The 25,939-nt window shown below is 50.7% G+C and overlaps 1 protein-coding gene across 1 annotated transcript; it reads left to right on the top strand.

Moving 5' to 3' along the window:
• Window positions 1-6,493: 6,493 nt before the first annotated feature.
• LOC143927153 (vitamin D3 hydroxylase-associated protein-like) lies at window positions 6,494-19,315 on the top strand. The gene is made up of 4 exons (XM_077451102.1): window positions 6,494-6,727; window positions 16,438-16,551; window positions 19,087-19,230; window positions 19,280-19,315. Exons 1-4 carry the CDS (start codon window positions 6,521-6,523, stop codon window positions 19,313-19,315), a joined length of 501 nt encoding a protein of 166 aa, XP_077307228.1. The 5' UTR covers window positions 6,494-6,520.
• Window positions 19,316-25,939: the final 6,624 nt, after the last annotated feature.

The raw sequence follows: 25,939 nt of genomic DNA on the forward strand, positions 1-25,939 counted from the left end.
AAATCTGCCCTTTATGGAAGAGTGACAAGAAGAAAGACATTGGAGGAAGAAAGTCATAAGAAGTCCTGTTTGTAGTTTGTGAGAAGCCATGTGGGGGAGGGGGCAGCAAACATGTGGAAGAAGGTGATCTGGTCAGAGGAGACCAAAATTCAACTTTTTGGCCTAAAAGCAAAACGCTATGTGTGGGGAAAACTAACACTGCCCATCCCCCTGAACACACCATCCCCACCGTGAGACATGGTGGTGGCAGCATCATGTGGTGGGGATGGTTTTCTTCAGCAGGGACAGGGAAGCTGGTCAGAGTTGATGGGAAGATGGATGGAGACAAATACAGGACAGTCTTAATCTGCAGAAGACTTGAGCCCGGGGCGGAGGTTCCCCTTCCAGCAGGACAACGACCCGAAACATCCAGCCAGAGCTACAATGGAATAGTTTACATCAAAGCATATTCATGTGTTAGAATGGCCCAGTCACAGTCCAGACCTAAATCACATTGAGAATCTGTGGCCAGATGTGAAAATTGCTGATCACAGACGCTCTCCATCCAATCTGACAGAGCTTGAGATATTTTACAAAGAAGAAGAATGGGCAGAAATGTCCTCTCTAGATGGGCAAAGCTGGTAGAGACACCCCCAAAAGACTTGCAGGTGTAATTGCAGAGAAAGGGGTTTCTACAATACAAATGCCCCCCCCCCCCCCCCCCCCCCCCCACACACGTTTCACATATTTACAGTATCTCACAAAAGTGAATACACAAGGTCAGACTTTAATAAAAATCCACACCAGTGAATTCAAAAATATTGAATACTATAGATCCACTCCAGTGAACGTGAATTACTAAATGTTACTACACTGTGCAAACCCCGCCCTGTGCAAACCTCGCCCTGTGCAAACCCCGCCCGAGCATACAGAAATAGAAACAAAATAAAAAAATAACTTGTATCGAAATCAATGAACACGAATGATTGTATAGTGCGTGTCACCAGATGAATAGTGATGGTGAATACACACAATCTGTTGAAACAAATCACCGTCACTAAATATTGTTCAACACTGAAAATAAATAAACAGAGAATGAGAATCAAATGAATTGTTTGAAGTTCTATCAGACAAAGTCCACTTCCTACAAGAATTGGTTACCATCACCGCTGCGAAACTTCCTGAGAACATAATGTAATGTATCGCAGTGACATCATCGTCCGTCCATCGAATCTTCAGATCATAACCAAATGATGAAATAGTGAAGAAACTGTGAAAAAAACATTAAACCAGGTGTCTCTTCAACAAACAGCAGATTACATCTCCACTCCTCCACCACACCACTCTAGATGTGACTCCTCTCCTCTCCTTCTTCACTATTTCATTTCCTCTCCTACTCCCCACCACCACCCTCTCCTACTCCTCACCATCTCCCCCCTTCTCCTCTCCTACTCCTCACCATCTCCCCCTCTCCTCTCCTACACCCCACCATCTCCCCCTCTCCTCTCCTACTCCTCACCATCTCCTCCTCCCTCTCCTACACCCCCACCACCACCCTCTCCTCTCCTCCCCACCACCACCTCTTCCCTCTCCTACTCCCCACCACCACCCCTCTCCTCTCCTACTCCCCACCACCACCCTCTCCTCTCCTACTCCTCACCATCTCCCCCTCTCCTACTCCCCACCACCACCCTCTCCTCTCCTAACTCCTCACCATCTCCCCCTCTCCTCTCCTACACCCCACCACCACCCTCTCCTCTCCTACTCCCCACCACCACCCTCTCCTCTCCTACTCCCCACCACCACCCTCTCCTCTCCTACTCCTCACCATCTCCCCCTCTCCTACTCCCCACCACCACCCTCTCCTCTCCTACTCCTCACCATCTCCCCCTCTCCTCTCCTACTCCCCACCACCACCCTCTCCTACTCCTCACCATCTCCACCTCTCCTCTCCTACTCCCCACCATCTCCCTCTCCTCTCCTACTCCCCACCACCACCCTCTCCTACTCCTCACCATCTCCCCCTCTCCTCCCTACTCCCCAGCACCACCCTCTCCTACTCCTCACCATCTCCCCCTCTCCTCTCCTACACCCCACCATCTCCCCCTCTCCTCTCCTACTCCCCACCATCTCCCCTCTCCTCTCCTACTCCTCACCATCTCCCCCTCTCCTCTCCTACACCCCACCATCTCCCCCTCTCCTCTGCTACACCCCACCATCTCCCCCTCTCCTCTCCTACAATCCACCATCTCCCCCTCTCCTCTGCTACACCTCACCATCTCCCCTCTCCTCTGCTACACCCCACCATCTCCCCCTCTCCTCTGCTACACCCCACCATCTCCCCCTCTCCTCTGCTACACCCCACCATCTCCTCCTTCTCCTATTCCTCACCACCACCCCCTCTCCTCTTCTACTCCCCACTATCTCCCCCTCTCCTACTCCTCACCACCACCCCTTCTCCTCTCCTACACCCCACTATCTCCCCCCTCTCCTCTCCTACACCACCATCTCCCCCTCTCCTCTCTTACACCCCACCATCTCACCTGCCTTTACCCTCTCCTCTCCTTTACCCCACCATCTCCCTGCTCTTACCCTCTCCTACACCTAACCATCTCACCCTCTCCTCTTCTACATCCCCCCCCCCCCCCGTCTGCCCACCCACCTTAAATCTCTTCCCATTTCACCCTCTCCTCTCCCCCCCCCAGCCTCACCCTTTTCTCTTTCACACTCTCTTTTTTTCCAGTCAGCTTTACTCTCTCCACCTAACTTCACCTTCTCTCCCTTCTCTACCCACCCAACTTCACCCTCTCCTCATCCTATCCAGCTTTACCCTCTCCCCATTTTATCCTCTACCCTTCACCCTCTCCCCCTTGTCCCACCCACTCTCTCCCAGCTTCACCTCTTCCACCCTCTATGTGTGTATAGATCCCCTTGTTGGTTTGTATGTATTGTTGCCCTGGAATGCGTTGTCAGCTCTCCGGGGTAGGGTGGGGGAGGGGAGAATGATATTCTATGTCCAGAATCTCTGTATATTAATAAAGCGTATGACGTTCCTCGTGATGCAGATTTGGCTCTCCTGGCTCCGACGTCTGCCGGGCACTTCTCTCCTCAGAGATTCTTTCTAGGAGAACATTTCATAGTATTTACTTCTCTTCCATTTCCCTGATAATAGATTGAGTAAATGTTGGGTATATATTTATTTTCTCTATTAGATGAACAGCAGATTTCATGGGCCCCTAGGAGCCCCGTACAGAACGTGCACAGGGCTGGACTTCCCCACCATAACCAACGTATCTGAAGATTTTGCTGGTCTTTGGCATCTAGGGGGGTCCATCTAGAACATACACGGGCCTGGGCTCCCCCAACATAACTGATGTATCTGAAGATTTCATTGGCCCCTAGGAGCCCCAAACACAATGTGCACAGGGCTGTATTACCCCCACCATAACCAATGTGTCTGGCAATTTTGTTGGCCCCCCTGGCCCCTACCCCATACAGAAGATAGAATAAAATATTTACAAAAATGTGACAACACTGAAGAAATGACACTTGTCTACAATGTAAAGTAGTGAGTGTACAGCTTGTATAACAGTGTAAATTTCCTGTCCCCTCAAAATAACTCAACACACAGCCATTAATGTCTAAACCGCTGGCAACAAAAGTCAGTACACCCCTAAGTGAAAATGTCCAAATTGGGCCCAAAGTGTCAATATTTTGTGTGGCCGCCATTATTTTCCAGCACTGCCTTCACCCTCTGGGGCATGGAGGTCACCAGAGCTTCACAGGTCACCACTGGAGTCCTCTTCCCCTCCCCATGATGACATCACGGAGCTGGTGGATGTTGGAGACCTTGCGCTCCTCCACCTTCCCTCTGAGGATCCCCCACAGATGATCAATAGGGTTTAGGTCTGGAGACATGCTTGGCCAGTCCATCACCTTTACCCTCAGCTTCTTTAGCAAGGCAGTGGTGGTGTTGGAGGTGTGTTTGGCGGGGTTATCATGTTGGAATACTGCCCTGCGGCCCAGTCTCTGAAGGGAGGGGATCATGCTCTGCTTCAGTATGTCACAGTACATGTTGGCATTCATGGTCCCCTCAATGATCTGTAGCCCCCCAGTGCCGGCAGCACTCATGCAGCCCCAGACCATGACACCCCCACCACCATGCCTGACTGTAGACAAGACACACTTGTCTTTGTCCTCCTCACCTGGTTGCCCCCACACACGCTTGTCACCATCTGACACCAAATACGTTTATCTTGGTCTCATCAGACCACAGGACATGGTTCCAGTAATCCATCTCCTTGGTCTGCTTGTCTTCAGAAAACTGTTTGTGGTCTTTCTTGTGCATCATCTTTAACCACTTGCTTACTGGGCACTTAGACCCCCCTCCTGCCCAGACCAATTTTCAGCTTTCAGCGCTGATGCACTTTGAATGACAATTACGCGGTCATACAACACTGTACCCAAATGACATTTTTATCATTTTTTTCCCACAAATAGAGATTTCTTTTGGTGGTATTTAATCACAGCTCGGAGTTTTATTTTTTGCTAAACAAACAAAAAAAGATGCAAAAAAAAAAAAATCATGTTTAATAGTTTGTTATAAAATTTTGCAAACGGGTCATTTTTCTCCTTCATTGAAGTGCGCTGATGAGGCGGCACTGATAGGCTGCACTGGTGGGCACTGATAGGCTGCACTGGTGGGCACTGATAGGCTGCACTGGTGGGCACTGATAGGCTGCATTGATGGGCACTGATAGGCACAGATAAGGCGGCACCGATGGGCACAGATAAGGCGGCACTGATGGGCAAAGACGGGCACAGATAAGATGGCACGGATGGGTGGCACAGATGGGTGGCACGGATGGGTGGCACTAAGGGGCACTGATAGGTACCACTGATAGATGGCACTTCTGGGCACTGATAGGTGGCTCTGATAGGTGGCACTGATGGGCGGCACTGCTGGGCACTGATGGGCGGCACTGCTGGGCACGGATATGTGGCACTGGGGTGCAGCACCTTTGTTTAGGCAGACTGTGGGCACTGCTGGGTGGCACTGTGGGCACTGCTGGGTGGCACTATGGGCACTGCTGGGTGGCACTGACAGGGGGAACACATTGTTTATTTAGGCAGGCAAAGCAGGGGGCAGGTGGGCACTGGTAGCGGGCAGGTGGGCACTGGCAGGGCTTGCCGTGATCGGGACTGATGTCCCGATCACGGCCGCCGGTGATCAGCTTTTTTTTTTCTCCTCGCGCTGTCAGTGCGAGGAGGAATAATAGCCGATTACCGGCTCCGTTATATCACATGATCAGCTGTCATCGGGATCGACCCCTTGCTCTGATCGGTGACCAGGCGAGTCTCGTAGACTCGCCGATCACAGAGCACGCCGTGCGCGCCCCTCAGGGGGCGCACAGGGCGCTCGTGCACGGGACGACGTCTATTGACGTCGTCCCGGAAAAGGAGATCCGCGCTGTAGCCGCCATTATGCTATAGCGCGGATCTCAAGTGGTTAAAAGAGTCTTCCTTCTGGGACGACAGCCATGCAGACCAATTTGATGCAGTGTGCGGCGTATTGTCTGAGCACTGACAGGCTGACCCCCCCCCCCACCCCTACAACCTCTGCAGCAATGCTGGCAGCACTCATACGCCTATTTCCCAAAGACAACCTCTGGATATGACGCTGAGCACGTGACCTCAACTTCTTTGGCCGACTATGGCGAGGCCTGTTCTGAGGGGAACCTGTCCTGTTATACCGCTGTATGGTCTTGGCCCCACTGTGCTGCAGCTCAGTTTCAGGGTCTTGGCAATCTTCTTATAGCCTAGACCAGTGATGGTGAACCTTGGCACCCCAGATGTTTTGGAACTACATTTCCCATGATGCTCAACTACACTGCAGAGTGCATGAGCATCATGGGAAATGTAGTTCCAAAACATCTGGGGTGCCAAAGTTCGCCATCACTGGTCTAGGCCATCTTTATGTAGAGCAACAAGTTCTTTGACATGAGGTGCCATGTTGTACTTCCAGTGACCAGTATGAGAGAGTGAGAGCGATAACACCAAATTTATCACACCTGCTCCCCATTCACACCCGAGACCTTGTAACACTAATGAGTCACATGACACCGGGGGAGGGAAAATGGCTAATTGGGCCCAATTTGGACATTTTCACTTAGGGGTGTACTCACTTTTGTTGCCAGCAGTTTAGACATTAATGGCTGTGTGTTGAGTTATTTTGAGGGGACAGGAAATTTACACTGTTATACAAGCTACACTTACTATACTCACTACTTTACATTGTAGCATTTTTAGATTTTATAGAAATAATAAAAAAGATATTAAAAAACCTGAATAAATCCATTGGTGTCCTTGTAGTAGAACTCCGCAGAGTGTCTCCGGCCTGTCTCAGGAATAAAGTTTTTTAATATTTGTCTGTCGTGTCATTATCCCGATCTTTGGTATTGGCCCTTTAAATCCCTTGGAGTGGGGCCAGGTTGGGAGGTATAAGAGGCGTCCTCTTCCCCCTGCTCACCACACAGACGCCATGAGAGAGATTCTGGATCATCTGCTTACAGAGCACTCATTAGAGTGCAAGCTCTTGGCCACCCTGGGATGCCTCCTAGCTGCGTCGGTGTACGGCCTGAGATGGAGGAAGAGACGCCGTATCCTCAGGAGGATGGAGGAGGAGAGGGAGAGGAGGGAGGACAGTGTGCTCCTCATGCAGGAGGCTCTGCGCAGATTTCACCTCCAGGTACACAAACATAAGGATCTCTCCTGTCACCTCACTAGCTGCAGATGAGCTCCACTATACACGGACCAATCAGGGTCTGTTTTCCATCATGCTTATCCAATGGCTTCAGTACTTGAAGTTCTGATCCAGAACAGTATCATACCTCCCAACTTTCTGAGATGGGAATGAGGGACACCTATTGGCAAAAGTTGGTAGGCATAGGACACGCCCCCTGTCACGCCACCTTAAAGGAGAATTCAATTTTAAAAAAACGATTCGTTAAACCCACAAGTGCTTTTTTTTTTTTTACCACTACTATTCTCTAATATTGGCTTTTGATATTTACAAATGCAGCAATTTAGAAATTGGATGAAAGGTTTAGCTCTGGGAAACACTTTTTGAAAGCAAAAACATGCATTTTATATACAAACTATACAGATCAGAGCAAAATGAGGAGGAAAGAGGGACTTTGCTCCAAAACAGGGACAGTCCCTCGAAATCGGGGACAGTTGGGAGCTATGCGGTATCCGGATCAGAAATACTTGCCTTCACTTGCTGCATACTTGTTCCAGGTCTGTGACACACTTTGTGCACTAAAGTTAGGTAAAGCCAGGCGATTAGCATTTTCACGTGGTGGCTGGGAATAATACCTGTTGGATGTTCTCTTGATCACTGGGGGGGGGGGGGGGGGGGTCCTGTGGTCGGGTTTGGCAGCCAAGGAAGAAAAGGGCAGGGTGGGGGGAAACTGTCTAGGTAAAACCCTCACCCAGCAAACTCCCCAATCCTACAAGGATATCAAGGACACTCGAGGGGACATGCATTGCACAATTCCCCCCCCCCCCCCCCCCAGACCGCCACACCTCTCCAGGTATGTGCTACGCCCAACTTCTGCATGCAGCATGAATACTGCTCAGCAACCTTCTAGGCTCTCCAAGAAAGTATTAAACAGTCAACTCACTACTCTCCCTTTGATCCATCAGATCTCACATCTCCCTAAAATCCATTAGCTCTCCCCTCTTCCCTGGGATCCACCAGATTTCCCCTCTTCCCGGGATCCATCAGCTCTCACCTCTCCCCAGGATCCACAAGATCTCCCCTCTCCTCGGGACCCATCATATCTCCCCTCTCCCCGGGACCCATCAGATCTCCCCTCTCCCGGGACCCATCAGATCTCCCCTCTCCCCGGGACCCATCAGATCTCCCCTCTCCCCGGGATCCATCAGATCTCCCCTCTCCCGGGACCCATCATATCTCCCCTCTCCTCGGGACCCATCATATCTCCCCTCTCCCCGGGACCCATCAGATCTCCCCTCTCCCGGGACCCATCAGATCTCCCCTCTCCCCGGGACCCATCAGCTCTCCCCGGGATCCATCAGATCTCCCCTCTCCCCGGGACCCATCAGATCTCCCCTCTCCCCGGGACCCATCAGATCTCCCCTCTCCCCGGGACCCATCAGATCTCCCCTCTCCCCGGGACCCATCAGATCTCCCCTCTCCCCGGGATCCATCAGATCTCCCCTCTCCCTGGGATCCATCAGATCTCCCCTCTCCCCGGGACCCATCAGCTCTCCCCTCTCCCTGGGATCCATCAGATCTCCCCTCTCCCCGGGACCCATCAGATCTCCCCTCTCCCTGGGACCCATCAGATCTCCCCTCTCCCTGGGATCCATCAGATCTCCCCTCTCCCCGAGACCCATCAGCTCTCCCCTCTCCCTGGGACCCATCAGATCTCCCCTCTCCCCGGGACCCATCAGATCTCCCCTCTCCCCGGGACCCATCAGCTCTCCCCTCTCCCTGGGATCCATCAGATCTCCCCTCTCCTTGGGACCCATCAGATCTCCCCTCTCCCTGGGATCCATTAGCTCTCCCCAGGATCCATCAGCTTTTTCCTCTCCCTGGGACCCATCAGCTCTTCATGGGACCCATCAGATCTCCCCTCTCACTAGGATCCATTGGCTCTCCCCTCTCTCTCTTTGATCCATCAGATCGCCCCTTTCCCTGAGATCCATCAGCTCTCCCTTGGATTTATTGGCTCTACCCTCTCCATGGGATCCATCAGATATCCCATTTACCTGGAATCCATCAGCTCTCCCCAGGATCCATCAGCTCTTCCCCCCTCCCTGGGATCTGTCGGCTCTCCCCTCTCCCTGGGACCCATCAGATCTCCCCTCTTCCTGGGATCTGTCAGCTCTCCTTGGGATTCACTGGGTCTCCCCACTCCCTCGGATCCAACTCTCTTTTGTATTTATTGGCTCTCCCTGAGATCCATCAGATCGGCCCTCTGCCTGAGATCCATCGGCTCTCCCCTCTTCCCGGAATCCATCAGATCGTCGCTCTCCCTGGGATCCATCTGCTCTCCCCTCTTCCCTGGAAACCATCAGATCGTCGCTCTCCCTGGGATCCATCGGCTCTCCCCTATCCCTGGACCGGACTCACCCCTTTCTCTGGGATTCATTACCCCCCCCCTTCTTGAATCCGTCAGATTACCAGTGGAGTGTACAGCCTGTATAGTTGTACTACAAACACCAGGAGAAGAGGGATCATCTGATCGCTTCAGACTTCACTTTTAATTTTCATTATAAAACCGTCCCGGCAGGAATGTAGAAGAGAACTAATCCCTGACGCTGAGGCATCTCCACCCAACACCGCTCTCTGTACATAAATCATTGAAATATTGGCAGCACACCCATTCACCCTTCACTGTCCACAATGGAGAATGATTGGAACCCACAATGACAAACCCTAGAATGAGGAGAACTCAAAATGGCCTTCCCTAGAATGAGGGGAACCCACAACGACCAACCCTAGAATGAGGGGAACCCACAACGACCAACCCTAGAATGAGGGGAACCCACAACAACCAACCCTAGAATGAGGGGAACCCACAACGACCAACCCTAGAATGAGGGGAACCCACAACGACCAACCCTAGAATGAGGGGAACCCACAACGACCAACCCTAGAATGAGGGGAACCCACAACGACCAACCCTAGAATGAGGGGAACCCACAACGACCAACCCTAGAATGAGGGGAACCCACAACGACCAACCCTAGAATGAGGGGAACCCACAACGACCAACCCTAGAATGAGGGGAACCCACAACGACCAACCCTAGAATGAGGGGAACCCACAACAACCAACCCTAGAATGAGGGGAACCCACAACAACCAACCCTAGAATGAGGGGAACCTACAACAACCAACCCTAGAATGACGGGAACCCACAACGACCAACCCTATAATGAGGGGAACCCACAACGACCAACCCTAGAATGAGGGGAACCCACAACGACTAACCCTAGAATGACGGGAACCCACAACGACCAACCCTAGAATGACGGGAACCCACAACGACCAACCCTAGAATGACGGGAACCCACAACGACCAACCCTAGAATGAGGAGAACCAACAACGACCAACCCTAGAATGAGGAGAACCCACAACGACCAACCCTAGAATGAGGGGAACCCACAACGACCAACCCTAGAATGAGGGGAACCCACAACGACCAACCCTAGAATGAGGGGAACCCACAACGACCAACCCTAGAATGAGGGGAACCCACAACGACCAACCCTAGAATGACGGGAACCCACAATGACCAACCCTAGAATGACGGGAACCCACAATGACCAACCCTAGAATGAGGGGAACCCACAACGACCAACCCTAGAATGAGGGGAACCCACAACGACCAACCCTAGAATGAGGGGAACCCACAACGACCAACCCTACAATGAGGGGAACCCACAACGACCAACCCTAGAATGACGGGAACCCACAATGACCAACCCTAGAATGAGGAGAACCAACAACGACCAACCCTAGAATGAGGAGAACCCACAACGACCAACCCTAGAATGAGGAGAACCCACAACGACCAACCCTAGAATGAGGGGAACCCACAACGACCAACCCTAGAATGAGGGGAACCCACAACGACCAACCCTAGAATGAGGGGAACCCACAACGACCAACCCTAGAATGAGGGGAACCCACAACGACCAACCCTAGAATGAGGGGAACCCACAACGACCAACCCTAGAATGAGGGGAACCCACAACGACCAACCCTAGAATGAGGGGAACCCACAACGACCAACCCTAGAATGACGGGAACCCACAATGACCAACCCTAGAATGAGGAGAACCCACAACGACCAACCCTAGAATGACGGGAACCCACAATGACCAACCCTAGAATGACGGGAACCCACAACGACCAATCGTACATTTCCTCCATACCCACCATCTACTAACAGAAACAATAATAAACATATATCCTGAAAATAAATCAATGTCCCATAGTAAAAACCTTCCGCCATTCTAGTACTGAAATGATCAGTTCATATCACCCCCCCTCCTAATCTGATGACCCCCTAATGTCCATAATCTGAAAATAGACAACTCTCTGTGACAGGTCTGGAAATGTCTAGAGACCCCGAGCTAACCAAACACATTACAATCTGTACAATCCCTGTTACACCTCCCAACAACGGTGTAGTTAAAGGGCCTTCCTGACCCTGATACAAGTTGTTGGGATAGATTAAGTAGGTCCTCATATTACATACGGTAGTTTTGGTAGATCAAAAGTTGGTTGTATAGTCAGATTGTAAGGTGTATGGTGACCCTCAGAGGGAGAAGACGCTTATTAGTCCTGATATCTTCTCCGTTCATACAGCATACAGATTCCTATACAGGGTAGATGACGCATTTATACATCATAGTCTAAGTTCCTATTGTTTGGGTAGATGTTTCCTCCCACTTTCCTATAACTGATCCCCCGTATTGTGTCCTTGGCTTCTGAACAATGACTGGAGCCAGTGTTCTCCCACTGACAGTCCGCCTTCGGGAATATTCGGGATCGCTATTGGGAATGGACATTTTGTTTGTTTTTTTAACATTCTTGCTTTCCATATTGGAAGCCGATCTAGAGAACCCAGATTGTTGTCTCCTATGAGATGTGAACTGTCGTCCAACTCCCAATCTTCTCGGTGAGGATCAATCCTTCTGGTTATTCTGCTTCTCATTTCTCCTTGGCTGGGGACCCCCCCCCTCCAGTTATGTACTCCGCTCATCTTCTGTATGCGATATTAATACTGAACACTATAGAGATTGGCTGTCCCGGTTCTCCCTAGTTGGGCCCCACCTCTCCACTTATGTACTCCGCTCAAATTCTGTATGCGATATCAATACTGAGCACTATAGAGATTGGCCGTCCCAGTTCTCCCTGGTTGGGACCCCCCTCACCCCTCCACTTGCAGTATGTACTGGGCAAAAATTTTCTTGGCCACCCCCCCCCCCCCAATCAAGTTCACTCTCCGCCTGCTCTGAGACATACAATAAATAGTAGCTAGACTTAAAATCAGTTTACTATATCAGGTCAGGCAGCAATTGTGATTGGTTGCCAGAGGTTACAGCATATCATTACTGCTTACTGACTGGTTGCTAGAGGTTACAGCACACATTACGGTTCACTGGTTAGTTGCTAGAGGTTACAGCAGATGATTTCTGCTTGTTAATTGGTTGCTAGAGATTACTGTACAGTATTACTGCTCACTGATTGGTTGCTAGAGGTTACGGCACATCATCTCCTCACTGCAGGGGGCATGATATACATATGAATGCTGCCTTTATTTACATATCAATGCGGCCGCTATTTACATATGAATGCTGGTTATTTACATGTAGATGCAGGGTCTGCAGGCAGGGGTGGACTGACAACTCATGGGGCCCCCAGGCAATAGGAGATTATGGGGCCCCCAGGCAATCAGAGATTATTATCAGTATACACACACACACACATTATACAATCACACAGTATACACAGACATGTTTCTATTGGCTGAGAAGGTACTGGAGAGGTGGGGCAGCTATAATCTCAGGATTTTTAGACCAAAGGGATGTCAGTAAGGGACAGATGTAAAAAAAAAAAAAAACACAGATTTTTATATACTGTCCCTGGTTTTACTGAGGCTGACAACCCTGATGGGGCCCCCTAGTGGCCCGCGGCCCTTTGGCAGTGCCCGAGTGGCCAAATGGTCAGTCCGCCCCTGTCTGCAGGGGAGTCATCTGTACACAACAATAGGGTAGAGCTGGGCAGCATTAGTAGCAGCACTTCACACTGAGATATCAGGACACAGCACGGGACTAAAACTTCACAGGACAAGGGAATTTAAACTGGGATAGTTGGCAAGTATGAGGCAGCTGCTTTGGGCCCCAAACCAATGACAGGGCCCAGGGCAGCTGCCCCCTTTGCCCTGCCTTAAAGACAGCCCTGGTTCCGGTTCTCCCAGGTTGGGCCCCACCCCTCCACTTATGTACTCCGCTCATCTTCTGTATGCGATATTATCCCTCCACTTATGTACTCCGCTCATCTTCTGTATGCGATATTATCCCTCCACTTATGTACTCCGCTCATCTTCTGTATGCAATATTATCCCTCCACTTATGTACTCCGCTCATCTTCTGTATGCAATATTAATACTGAGCACTATAGAGACTGGCCGTCCCAGTTCTCCCTGGTTGGGACCCCCTCCACCCCTCCACTTGCAGTATGTACTCCACTCATCTTCTGTATGCAATATTAATATTGAGCACTATAGAAATTGGTCGTCCCGCCGGTTCTCCCTGGTTGGGCCCCTCTGGCTGGCAGCCCAGTCTCCTGACAGGACAGATGTCAGTTAATGTTTTGCAACCTGTAAACGGACCCGGCCCTCCCTCCATCCAAAATCCAGTACTGCAGCAGAGGTGACACAGGGCCCCGGTGCAGACTGTGCTGTGATCCCCCCAAAACAATGACAATTCCTGGAATATCCCGACTGATACTTCATCCTGTGCACAGTGCAGCTCAGTGCAGCTTCCCAAATCCTCCATTTCTAAAGACTCCACACAGAGTTAATGAATAGTTGACCTTTCTGTCATTCCTTCATGTCTGAGGGACCCCCTTTGGGGGGATATTTCCTCACTTGTCCCTGTGACACCTGTACAAGAAATGGGGGACAAGAAGGCAAAGACTCAAATTGTGTCCCCACTGGAGAGATTTCCCATCACTTCCCGTCCTGACAGGGAAGAGTTTATAGGAACTCTTTAAGAATTAAGTGTCTCTAAATTCAAAAACTTTTTTGGATGGAGTGGAGAAGGATTAGAACCCTTGTCAGGTGTTTATTGCCCTCCGGGGCAATTCCCCACCTCCATTTGTCTTGGTGTCACCGAGACAGATATGGGTGGTTCAAAATATTTCAGGCGTCACCAGAACAGGAATAGAGGGGAAACCTTCCAATGGGGACACTAGTTCTGGTGACAACTATAAAAGATTGGACTTCTCCCCATCATGGGGGGGGGGGGGGTTGGAGGGGGGATCCTCTCACTTCTGTTGTGTCTCCAGGACAGGATTCTAACCCATCTATATTCTATTCATAACAACAACAAAATGTCTTTTGAGAACAACTTCTAAATAAACAAAAGGTTTGCTAAAAATGACATCTTGTACATTATGTATTAAAACAATGTATCTATGAATGAAGCCTGCAAGCATAACAATGCATCTATGAATGAAGCCTGCAAGCATAACAATGTATCTATGAATGAAGCCTGCAAGCATAACAATGCATCTATGAATGAAGCCTGCAAGCATAACAATGCATCTATGAATGAAGCCTGCAAGCATAACAATGTATCTATGAATGAAGCCTGCAAGCATAACAATGCATCTATGAATGAAGCCTGCAAGCATAACAATGCATCTATGAATGAAGCCTGCAAGCATAACAATGTATCTATAAATGAAGCCTGCAAACATTGTTACTGAAGCCACACTTAACACTCTGAAACACAAACTGCTACCTATCTGGTTACTTTATGTAGCACAAAACTTGCTTATTAAGGGGGACAGTCTGGAGAGGGGTCCATATTCCAAAGTGGTTAGCCTGTGGAGGGGCCCCTGTTCCAGGGGGGGCAGTCTGTGGAGGGGCCCCTGTTCCAGGGGGGACAGGCTGTGGAGGGGCCCATGTTCCAGGGGGGACAGGCTGTGGAGGGGCCCTTGTTCCAGGGGGGACAGGCTGTGGAGGGGCCCTTGTTCCAGGGGGGACAGGCTGTGGAGGGGCCCTTGTTCCAGGGGGGACAGGCTGTGGAGGGGCCCTTGTTCCAGGGGGGACAGGCTGTGGAGGGGCCCTTGTTCCAGGGGGGGACAGGCTGTGGAGGGGCCCTTGTTCCAGGGGGGGACAGGCTGTGGAGGGGCCCTTGTTCCAGGGGGGGACAGGCTGTGGAGGGGCCCTTGTTCCAGGGGGGACAGGCTGTGGAGGGGCCCTTGTTCCAGGGGGGGACAGGCTGTGGAGGGGCCCTTGTTCCAGGGGGGGACAGGCTGTGGAGGGGCCCTTGTTCCAGGGGGGACAGGCTGTGGAGGGGCCCTTGTTCCAGGGGGGACAGGCTGTGGAGGGGCCCTTGTTCCAGGGGGGGACAGGCTGTGGAGGGGCCCTTGTTCCAGGGGGGGGACAGGCTGTGGAGGGGCCCTTGTTCCAGGGGGGACAGGTTGTGGAGGGGCCCTTGTTCCAGGGGGGACAGGCTGTGGAGGGGCCCTTGTTCCAGGGGGGACAGGCTGTGGAAGGGCCCTTGTTCCAGGGGGGACAGGCTGTGGAGGGGCCATTGTTCCAGGGGGGACAGGCTGTGGAAGGGCCCTTGTTCCAGGGGGGCAGTCTGTGGAGGGGCCCCTGTTCCGGGGGGGCAGTCTGTGGAGGGGCCCCTGTTCCGGGGGGGCAGTCTGTGGAGGGGTCCATGTTCCAGGTAGGGGGACTGTCTGTGGAGGGGTCCATATCCCGAGGGGGGGGGGGGCAGTCTGTGGACTGGCCCATGTGCCAGTGGTGACAGTCGGTGGAGGGGCCCATGTTCCATGGGATGACAGTCTCTGGAGAGGCCCATGATCCGATCAGGGGCACAGTCTGTGGAGGGGCCCATATCCCAAGGGAGGGGGGCAGTCTGTGGAGTGGCCCATGTTCCAGGGGGTGACAATGTGTGGAGGGGCCCATGTTCCAGGAGGTGAGTGTCTGTGGAGAGGTCCATGTTCCAGGGGGTGTCAGTCGGTAGAGAGGCCCATGTTCCAGAGCCTCAGACAGTGATGATAAATGTACCGGAATTCAGTCCAAAGCTGAAAACTTAGCCAACCCCCAGCACCAAGCCATTAGCATAGAACTAAGTTAAGGTCTCAATACCAGACTCAAGTTATGGTCTTAACAACTGTCTCGGCAGCAAGCAATGGGTTTGATACCAGCACCCAACCATGGGTATGAAATGAGCCATAGGACCGAGCATGGGCCCAACACTAACTGTAGAAGAAGGCCATGGCACCAGGCCATGAGCAAAATAGCCATTTAACCATGCTATGGTCCCCACACCACCTCCACACCATGAGTTCAAAGCCAGCCCTAGAAACAGGCTATAGACCCGTATGAGCACCAGGCCATATGCCTACCAACTTCCCCAGAATCAGATGTTGGGTCCATAAATGCTCAACCACCAATCCATGGGCCTGGCACCAAACCAGACTCGGCTCCAGCACCAGGCTATAGGCTTCAGTTTTTCTCAATATCTATGGCCCCAACATTAACCCTTACATAGTTACATAGTTAGTCTGGTCGAAAAAAAAGACACAAGTCCAATCTAGTTCAACCAACACTAACCCTTTTTTTGTCCAATGACTGCAAATCAATAAATCAAATGTTTGTGTTCTTCTAGAACCCAAGTGTGGACCACAGGAGGATTCTGGATCTGACGTTGGGGGAACTGGTCGAGGAGCTGAAGGGCGGCTCTCTATCTCCTCAGACGGCTCTCTATGTCTATGTGGAGAAGGTGAACTTCATGCTTGACTTGAATAAGGAGCCCATATCATATCCAGGCAGATGAAAAAAGAATAGCCAGGGAATAAATTCTAAATTCTTCCAATAGTTGTATCTGTGGTGGGAGGAGCTATCACAGATCGATCAATAATGTCCCCCCCAGATGTATAGTACTACTGCTTTTCCTCTATTGTAGATGATAATGTCATGTAGAATTATCAGCCAGGTGACCAGTTGAACAGTAATGTGCAACTTGAAGTCTACTCTGTGAATGCAAGATAAACTGACGGTGCCAAAAAATGGTAAGTGGGTGGAGCACACCTCTGGGGCAGTTACTTGTAGTACATACATTCGCAAATGAACCCAACAAGTGTCCCCAGGGGGGTCACACACATTTACTTGGGTACACCCAGTCATTTAGCAGAGATACCTCCAGCTAGTCCAGTTGCTGGGCCCCTAGGGAAGATCAAAGGTGTGGCCTCCATTTTGGTTTCCGAAAAGCTGAGTACAGGATCAGTGGTGATTCGGAGATCCTCCATCCGGCACCGACCTGCCCAGAATACAGCTTCCGACAGATAATGTCAATGGTATGACTCCGGAACTCAATGTCAGCCTATCTACTCTACTTCTCAGTCCCTAAATGCTTCCGATCTGCCTTGTAACCCTATCTAGTCTATGGGCCATCAGATGCCTAACCTGACCCTACGCTATGCTGGTTACTGAGCCCTGAGCTAGAGAATCCCAGAGCAGAAGAGACCAGTTCACTGAGGTAACAGGAGCTGGCTATAACTCTATAATAATAAAGAGGTTCACCTACTAATATACTGAATGGTAACCACTGCACTCATATGCCCCATACACACGGTCGCATTCTCCGACGGAAAATGTGCGATCGCATCATGTTGTCGGAAATTCCAACTGCGTGTGTGGGCTCCATTGGACATTTTCCGCCTGATTTTCCGACGCACAAAGTTTGAGAGCAGGATCTAAAATTTTCCGACAACAAAATCCGATCGCATAAATATCCGATCATGAGTAGACAATTCCGATGGACAAAGTGGCACACATGCTCAGAATAAACTAAGAGACGAAAGCTATTGGCTACTGGCCCGTTTATAGTCCCGCCGTACGTGTTTGACATCACCTCCGACAACTTTGTGCGACCGTGTGTATGCAACACAAGTTTCGGCCAAAATCTGTCCAAAAAAAAAATCTGACGGATTTTGTGGTCGGAATGTCCGAGCGTGTGTATGGGGCATTACAGTAGCACAGACCGGGCTATCTGGCACTGTGCACGTGAGATAACAACAATACGTCAGAGACCATTCTATTACCAGACTTCAGATACACACAGAAGCTGCAACTGTTGAACTGAACAGAATGCAGGAACACTTGACTAATAGTCTCTGCTTCTGGTCTGGATGTCCAATTCTGTCTCTGCTTTGTGGAAAGTCCCCTTTATAAGATATCACAGTCTTTTCCGATAGGGGTTTCTGATCCAGCTAGCAGGGACAGGAAGTACCTGTCTGTCTATAAACAACTAAAGATAACTGCTAATTACAAGCTTTTTACAAATATAGACAGTAGATGGAAGCAGTTCCTTACAGGGCTATGCAACAAGCATAAGACAAAGTATAACAGGCAGTGATAGCATTGTAGTACAGGGCTGCCTAGAGGGGCCACTAGCAGGCAGCACAGTACAAAATAAATAGCGTATAAGAGGAACTCCTTAGTAATAAACAGCACAGTACAGTCTTGTGCAAAGACAGTCATGTGCAGCTCTCGGGGGGAGGGGCATTTCTTTCAAAAGAATGCTAGCTGGAACTGGTAGCCGGGGGGATCAACCACAGGGGTCCAGGTTTGGCTCCACCCATGGGAATCTGCAGACAGACTTCACCAATGGGGGTCTCCGGACAGACTCCACCCATTTTGGTCTCCAGACAGGCTCCACCCATGGGGATCTCCCGACAGGCTCCACCCATGGGGATCTCCCGACAGGCTCCACCCATGGGGATCTCCCGACAGGCTCCACCCATTTTGATCTCCCGACAGGCTCCACCCATTTTGGTCTCCAGACAGGCTCCACCCATGGGGATCTCCCGACAGGCTCCACCCATGGGGATCTCCCGACAGGCTCCACCCATGGGGATCTCCCGACAGGCTCCACCCATGGGGATCTCTGGACAGGCTTGAAAGGCAGTAAGTATTCTGAGGCCAGGAAACGCAGGCCCCCCCACAGTGACTGGGCTTAATATGAAGATGCAGGCTCTTGCACTCTCACTGGTGGCCCTCATTCTAGGAGCAACAAAGGAGGACCCCTAACACCTGATGACCTCTTAGTGCCAAGTGACTGCTGTCCCATCAGGCATGGTGTCTCTGAGCATGGCAGGAAACTGTGGAATTTATATCCGCTGGGAGTGTCTAGGAATCCTGGGGATTATAGGAAAAGGAATTAAAGGGGCCCCACACCCAATGCTGGGCGAGGTGGGTACGCAGGGACACAACTACACTAGACATGGTCAATAATGTTTATCATATTCCCCAACAGGCTCTTGAAGTACACAGTGATCTGAACTGTGTGACTGTCTTCATGTCCGACTGTGAAACTCAGATCAAGAAATTGCAGGAGAGAGAGGAGAAGGGCCCTCTGTACGGGGTCCCGGTGTCCATAAAGGAGCAGGTCAGCTACCAGGTAATTATATCAGCATACAATCATATTTTCCTACAATATTTTCTTACAGTGTGATACAAAAGCCTGCCTGTGTTTAGAGTACTAGCTCTAAGTAGCATATAAAAAGTAAAAGTATATAAATACACTGCCACAATAAAATGTGCACAAATGTATATGTGAAAACTTAAATTGAAAACACAACATCTAGTGGGTGTTATATTAACCCAATAGCGTAGCAATAGAAAAATAGAAAATTATACACATATAGTGAAAATGTACCCACTGATCGGTGACAATGGTAAGTGCTGAACTACACCAGAAAAATAATAAAATAATTGAATGAATGATAGAAATAAGTCCATATGTGATGATAGTGACCAAAATCTAAAAATATATATATATCTCAAAAATAGTCTGTGCAAAACAATTGTTGACTCATCCACGGTGACACAAAAACAGGAACTCCAAGAAAACGTGAAGGAATAGGAAATGCCTCCACCTCGGCACAAACTGCCGCTTACCAGATCACCATGGTCCCTTGTGACAGGGGACCACGGGGCGCAGATGACTTATAACCCAGTCCGGAATCTCCGTGCAATATACTGAACTCCTTAGCCTCAGCGGTGATGGTCCTCACAGGAATCGGGCACGGGCTAATGGATCCCCAGAGCACAACAAAGGCTCGCATAGTATAAAACCTTCACATTTATTTAAACTTCAAGAGACAAATGGACACTTACAGTTAAGTAGAGCGAAAGCAGCATTAAAAGAACCGAGCTGGCCGGCGCTCGAGAAACAGCCAGTTGCTTCCGGGACTTGGCATAACTTACGGTAACATCAGTACGTCGCTCCTCCCTACGCATTTCGTCACTCAAAAGGATGTCGTCACGGGGCACAGGATGGGTGGTTTTAACCAGAGGCGTATCTAAGGTATGGCAGCCATGGCAAGTGCCACGGGCGCCATGGGGGGGGGGGGGGAAGGGGCAGAAAAAAGCCGCCTTCCGCATGAAAAAAACAAAAACCCCACCCATCCTCCTGGACTAACATAGCCCCCGTGTTCTAGAAGATAGCGGGCTGTTGGGCTCGGCTTAGACTAAGGAAGGCTCTGTCAGCAGGGAGGGGTGGGGCAGGGAACTCCACTGACGCTCTGGCCCTGCCCTGCCCCACCCCATGCACTCTGTATGTGTCTCCTGGACCACAATTATTCCCGCCCCCTAAAGCTGTAAGCCCGGCCCATATCGTCGTAAGCCCTGCCCCTACCGTGGAAAGCTCCGCCTCCAGACCTCTGAGAGCGGGAGGTGAGCCCGGCTGGCCAGGTAGGTCTTTCTGCCTATAGACTCACTTTTACTAAACCCTCCCTGACAAAGTTGTTTACCTCCCTGTATTGCTAGTCTCATTCGCAGTCTGGTCATCTCCTGTAGTCGCATTCGCAGTCTCTGGTCATCTCCTGTAGTCGCATTCGCAGTCTCTGGTCATATCCTGTAGTCGCATTCGCAGTCTGGTCATCTCCTGTAGTCGCATTTGCAGTCTGGTCATCTCCTGTAGTCGCATTCGCAGTCTGGTCATCTCCTGTAGTCGCATTCGCAGTCTGGTCATCTCCTGTAGTCGCATTCGCAGTCTCTGGTCATCTCCTGTAGTCGCATTCGCAGTCTGGTCATCTCCTGTAGTCGCATTCGCAGTCTGGTCATCTCCTGTAGTCGCATTCACAGTCTCTGGTCATCTCCTGTAGTCGCATTCGCAGTCTGGTCATCTCCTGTAGTCTCATTCGCAGTCTGGTCATCTCCTGTAGTCGCATTCGCAGTCTGGTCATCTCCTGTAGTCGCATTCACAGTCTCTGGTCATCTCCTGTAGTGGCATTCACAGTCTCTGGTCATCTCCTGTAGTCTCATTCGCAGTCTGGTCATCTCCTGTAGTCGCATTCGCAGTCTGGTCATCTCCTGTAGTCGCATTCGCAGTCTGGTCATCTCCTGTAGTCGCATTCACAGTCTCTGGTCATCTCCTGTAGTCGCATTCACAGTCTCTGGTCATCTCCTGTAGTCTCATTCGCAGTCTGGTCATCTCCTGTAGTCGCATTCGCAGTCTGGTCATCTCCTGTAGTCGCATTTGCAGTCTGATCATCTCCTGTAGTCGCATTCGCAGTCTCTGGTCATCTCCTGTAGTCGCATTCGCAGTCTGGTCATCTCCTGTAGTCGCATTCGCAGTCTGGTCATCTCCTGTAGTCGCATTTGCAGTCTGATCATCTCCTGTAGTCGCATTCGCAGTCTCTGGTCATCTCCTGTAGTCGCATTCGCAGTCTGGTCATCTCCTGTAGTCGCATTCACAGTCTCTGGTCATCTCCTGTAGTCGCATTCACAGTCTCTGGTCATCTCCTGTAGTCGCATTCGCAGTCTGGTCATCTCCTGTAGTCGCATTCACAGTCTCTGGTCATCTCCTGTAGTCGCATTCGCAGTCTGGTCATCTCCTGTAGTCGCATTCGCAGTCTGGTCATCTCCTGTAGTCGCATTCACAGTCTCTGGTCATCTCCTGTAGTCGCATTCGCAGTCTCTGGTCATCTCCTGTAGTCGCATTCGCAGTCTCTGGTCATCTCCTGTAGTCGCATTCGCAGTCTCTGGTCATCTCCTGTAGTCGCATTCACAGTCTCTGGTCATCTCCTGTAGTCGCATTCACAGTCTCTGGTCATCTCCTGTAGTCGCATTCGCAGTCTGGTCATCTCCTGTAGTCGCATTCACAGTCTCTGGTCATCTCCTGTAGTCGCATTCGCAGTCTGGTCATCTCCTGTAGTCGCATTCGCAGTCTGGTCATCTCCTGTAGTCGCATTCGCAGTCTGGTCATCTCCTGTAGTCGCATTCGCAGTCTGGTCATCTCCTGTAGTCGCATTCGCAGTCTGGTCATCTCCTGTAGTCGCATTCGCAGTCTCTGGTCATCTCCTGTAGTCGCATTCGCAGTCTGGTCATCTCCTGTAGTCGCATTCGCAGTCTGGTCATCTCCTGTAGTCGCATTCGCAGTCTCTGGTCATCTCCTGTAGTCGCATTCGCAGTCTCTGGTCATCTCCTGTAGTTGCATTCGCAGTCTGGTCAGCACCATCAGCTCCTGTAGTGGCCTCTACAGTCCATTTAAAAGTAGTACCTGCTGTTGCACAAATCACTTTATTCCACTTTCTTGATCATACATCACGGGACACAGGAGCTTCATTACATAGTGGGTTATATAGGCACCTCTGGTGATTGGACACTGGTTGACCCAATTAAAGAGAATTCCTCCCCTATATAACCCCTCCCATCCGGGAGGCACCTCAGTTTTTTCGCCAGTGTCTGGTCGATGGTCACGTAAAACTTAGCTCTATGCGGGTCCCGGCGAGGGCCGAAGGGCTACAACAAACCGGATCCATACCTCGGGCCGATAATTGACTCCCAAGATGGTATGGTACCCGGGCCTCGTCTGCCGAAGACACGAGGTTTTGCCTGTAAGTCCTCTCCATTGGAAGACTGGACTCTGGGACAACCAGACTTGGGGTACTGTTTACTCAGGGCGCCCGTAAGTTTCTGGCAGAGTTTTTTACAAGGCCCAGGTAGGAGGATCTTTTCGGAAGAACCCCAGATACGCCTGAAGGTTGGCTAACAATACCCGCCGTGATGGGTGAAGGCTGGAATTGGTCTGAACACAGCAATTCCTGCGGCGGGGAACAGGTATGGGAAGTCATCCTATATATTTAATATATGAATGGATTTCTTCATTGTGAGTAGTTGTATGTCTTACCTGGTTTCCACCACTTGAGGGAGTAAGAGCAAGCCTGATGCATACTTACATGCCTTTCAAACAAACACGCTCAGTGAAATGCCTGGTCCTCCCAGCTACTCACGTCTCCTTGCAGTCCCTGCCACAATAAAGGTAAAAGAGGGGTCCCACGCAGATCAGGGGGTCCCATGTCACTCCCTTTGGGTTCTCCTCCCCCCCCGGATCCCGCGGTCCTCGTGCACGCGCGCGGGCGCGCTCCCGGCCTAATGGGGAAAGGGGGGGGGTGTGGTTGCCAGCGGTGCACAATCAGGTGCTCTATGCTGCAATGCAGGCGCCAAAACGGCCGTTTTTAAAAGCCCAGAGCGTCAGGGGACTGTAAGGTGAGACACAGGAGCTGTGGGCTGTAAGCATCCGTGGGATTGGATCCAGGCGAACCCTAAGACACCTACTCGGCATCATATTGTGCAGTTAAGCTTATATTGATTTATTGTGAGACTTTAAGCACAAACAAGTGATTGCATTTTACATTAGTAACTCTGCTTTGTAGCTCAGTACTATGTCTCCTCGTAAGAGGGTTTCAGGGGCAGGTAACAAAAGCACTGGCAAATCACCGCCTAGGTCCATTCCAAAAGTGCATACAGATTACCATCCCCCTCTGCAAGAGTGGAGCCTGCATCTCAAGACGAGTCAGTGCCCCTTTCAGGCTTTGCAGCCTCTCCTAATGTCGCAGCCCCGGTCTATGTCACTGAGGACTCCCTTAGGGCTACATTGGAGAGTTTTGAAGGGAGAATAATGAATTTTATTTCTGCTTCCCTAAAAGATAGCAGAAAAAGGGGTAGATCCCCTCCTTCTGCTGAAATCCCTCTCTCAGACAGTTGTTCTGAAAATGAGGTGAGATCCCTATCTTTGGATAGGGATCATGAGCAGTCGGATCAGTCAGAGGATGAGGAGTTAGTCCCCTCCTCCCAGGCACTCAGAAAGCAGGTGCAGTATTACACTGAATTGGTGCGTACCACATTCAGAATGCCGGCTGCTGAAGTCGCTACATCCTCTGTCTCTTCCCTGGGAATCAGGAAAGCCCCACAGACTGCTTGTTCCTTCCCAATTCATCCTTTAATGGGTGACTTGATGTATGAGGACTGGGGACATCCCGATAAACTGTTTTCTCCTCCCAAGAGGTTTTCTATGTATTATCCCGTGGAGGAAAGTTTCACCAAGAAATGGGGGGCCCCATCTGTCGATGCGGCTATCACTTGTGTGAATAAAAACCTAACTTGTCCTTTGGATAATGCGCAGGTATTTAAGGATCCAGCTGACAAAGGGCTGGAAACCTTGTTAAAAGCCTCCCTTTCCATGGCCGGCGCTGTGGTGCAACCTACAGTCGCAGCCGTGGGGTTGTGTCAGTTCCTTAAGGAACAGGTCAAACAGATGTTTGAACTCCTCCCCAATGAGGAAGTAGAGAAATATGCAGAGATGCCTCACATCTTATGTTTCATAATTGATGCGATTTTGGATTCTGTCCAACAAGCATCACGTTTGTCCCTCATGTTGGTACACATGCGTAGGGCTCTATGGCTAAAAAATTGGGCTGCTGAGATGTCATGCAAAAAGCATTTGGCTGGGTTCCCGTTTAAAGGGGAACGGTTGTTTGGAGAGGAATTAGATAAATTCGTCCAAAATATTTCGGGAGGTAAATCTACACTCCTTCCAGTCAAGAAGAGTAAACGTCCTTCATTCAGGCGTACTCTCTCTCCCGAAGCATCAAGCTCTAAACAGTGGCGACGGCCTTCCCAGCCCTCCGCTGCTAGAAAGCCTCAGGGCCGAGCCCAGGGACAGAAAAAAGACTTGGGGGCGGAAGCCTGCCAAGCAAACCTCCAAGACCTCCTTGTGAAGGGGCGCCCCCGCTCGGCCGAGTGGGGGGAAGGCTCCTGCAGTTTGCAGGCGCCTGGCGGGAGGAGATTCAGGACAAATGGGTGATCTCTTCAGTATCTCTGGGCTACAGGCTAGAGTTTCAGGAGATTCCACCTTCTCGTTCTAAGGTCAAGGATCCCCAGGGATCCGATAAAGCAGAAACCGCTATTTCTGGCCTTAGATCAATTACTATCCCAGGGTGTGATAGTAGAAGTGAGCCCGAAGGATCAGGGTTCAGGTTTTTATTCGAATCTCTTCACCGTTCCAAAACCAAGCGGAAGTGTCAGACCTATCTTGGATCTGAGAGACTTAAACCGGTTTCTACACATCCAGACCTTCCGGATGCAGTCAATACGCACTGTGGTCTCCTCCCTACAAGGAGGAGAGTTCATGGCATCAATAGATATCAGAGACGCATATCTTCATGTGCCAATATTTCCCGCACACCAGAAGTTTCTGAGGTTCGCGGTAGAGCAGCGCCATTTTCAATTTGTGGCCCTGCCGTTCGGCCTAGCCACGGCCCCCCGAGTCTTCACGAAGATTCTAGACCCTCTCTTAGCAATCTTAAGAGTTCAGGGCATAGCCGTCATGGCTTACCTAGACGACTTGCTTCGCGTAGAGAGAACTGCAACATGCCTAAGTCGCAGCGTCACCAAGACGCTAGAACATCTGGGCCACATAGGTTGAATTATAAACCTAGAAAAGTCGTCTTTACAACCGACCACCAGGTTGGATTACCTGGGTCTGATTATCGACACCGCTCAAGGCAGGGTGTTCCTTCCAAAGCCAAAGGCCTTGGCCATTGGAAATCTGGTGCGCCTGATTCTGGGCAGAAGATCTTCCTCCATTCGGTTGTGCATGAGACTGTTGGGAAAAATGGTCGCCTCTTTCGAGGCCGTTCCATTCGCCCAGTTCCACTCAAGGCCCCTGCAAAGATGCATCCTTGCGATTTGGAACAGGAAGCCCCAATCCCTGGATCTTCCTATGCGTTTATCCCCTCGGGCACGCAAAAGTCTTGTCTGGTGGTTACAGACCGAAAATTTGCTGAAGGGCAAAACCTTTCTTCCCCTCTCATGGAAGATTG

Source organism: Lithobates pipiens, unplaced genomic scaffold, assembly GCF_037356315.1.
Source record: "Lithobates pipiens isolate NorthernLeopardFrog02 unplaced genomic scaffold, aLitPip1_a1.2 Scaffold_23, whole genome shotgun sequence".
NCBI classification, from domain to species: Eukaryota; Metazoa; Chordata; class Amphibia; order Anura; family Ranidae; genus Lithobates; species Lithobates pipiens.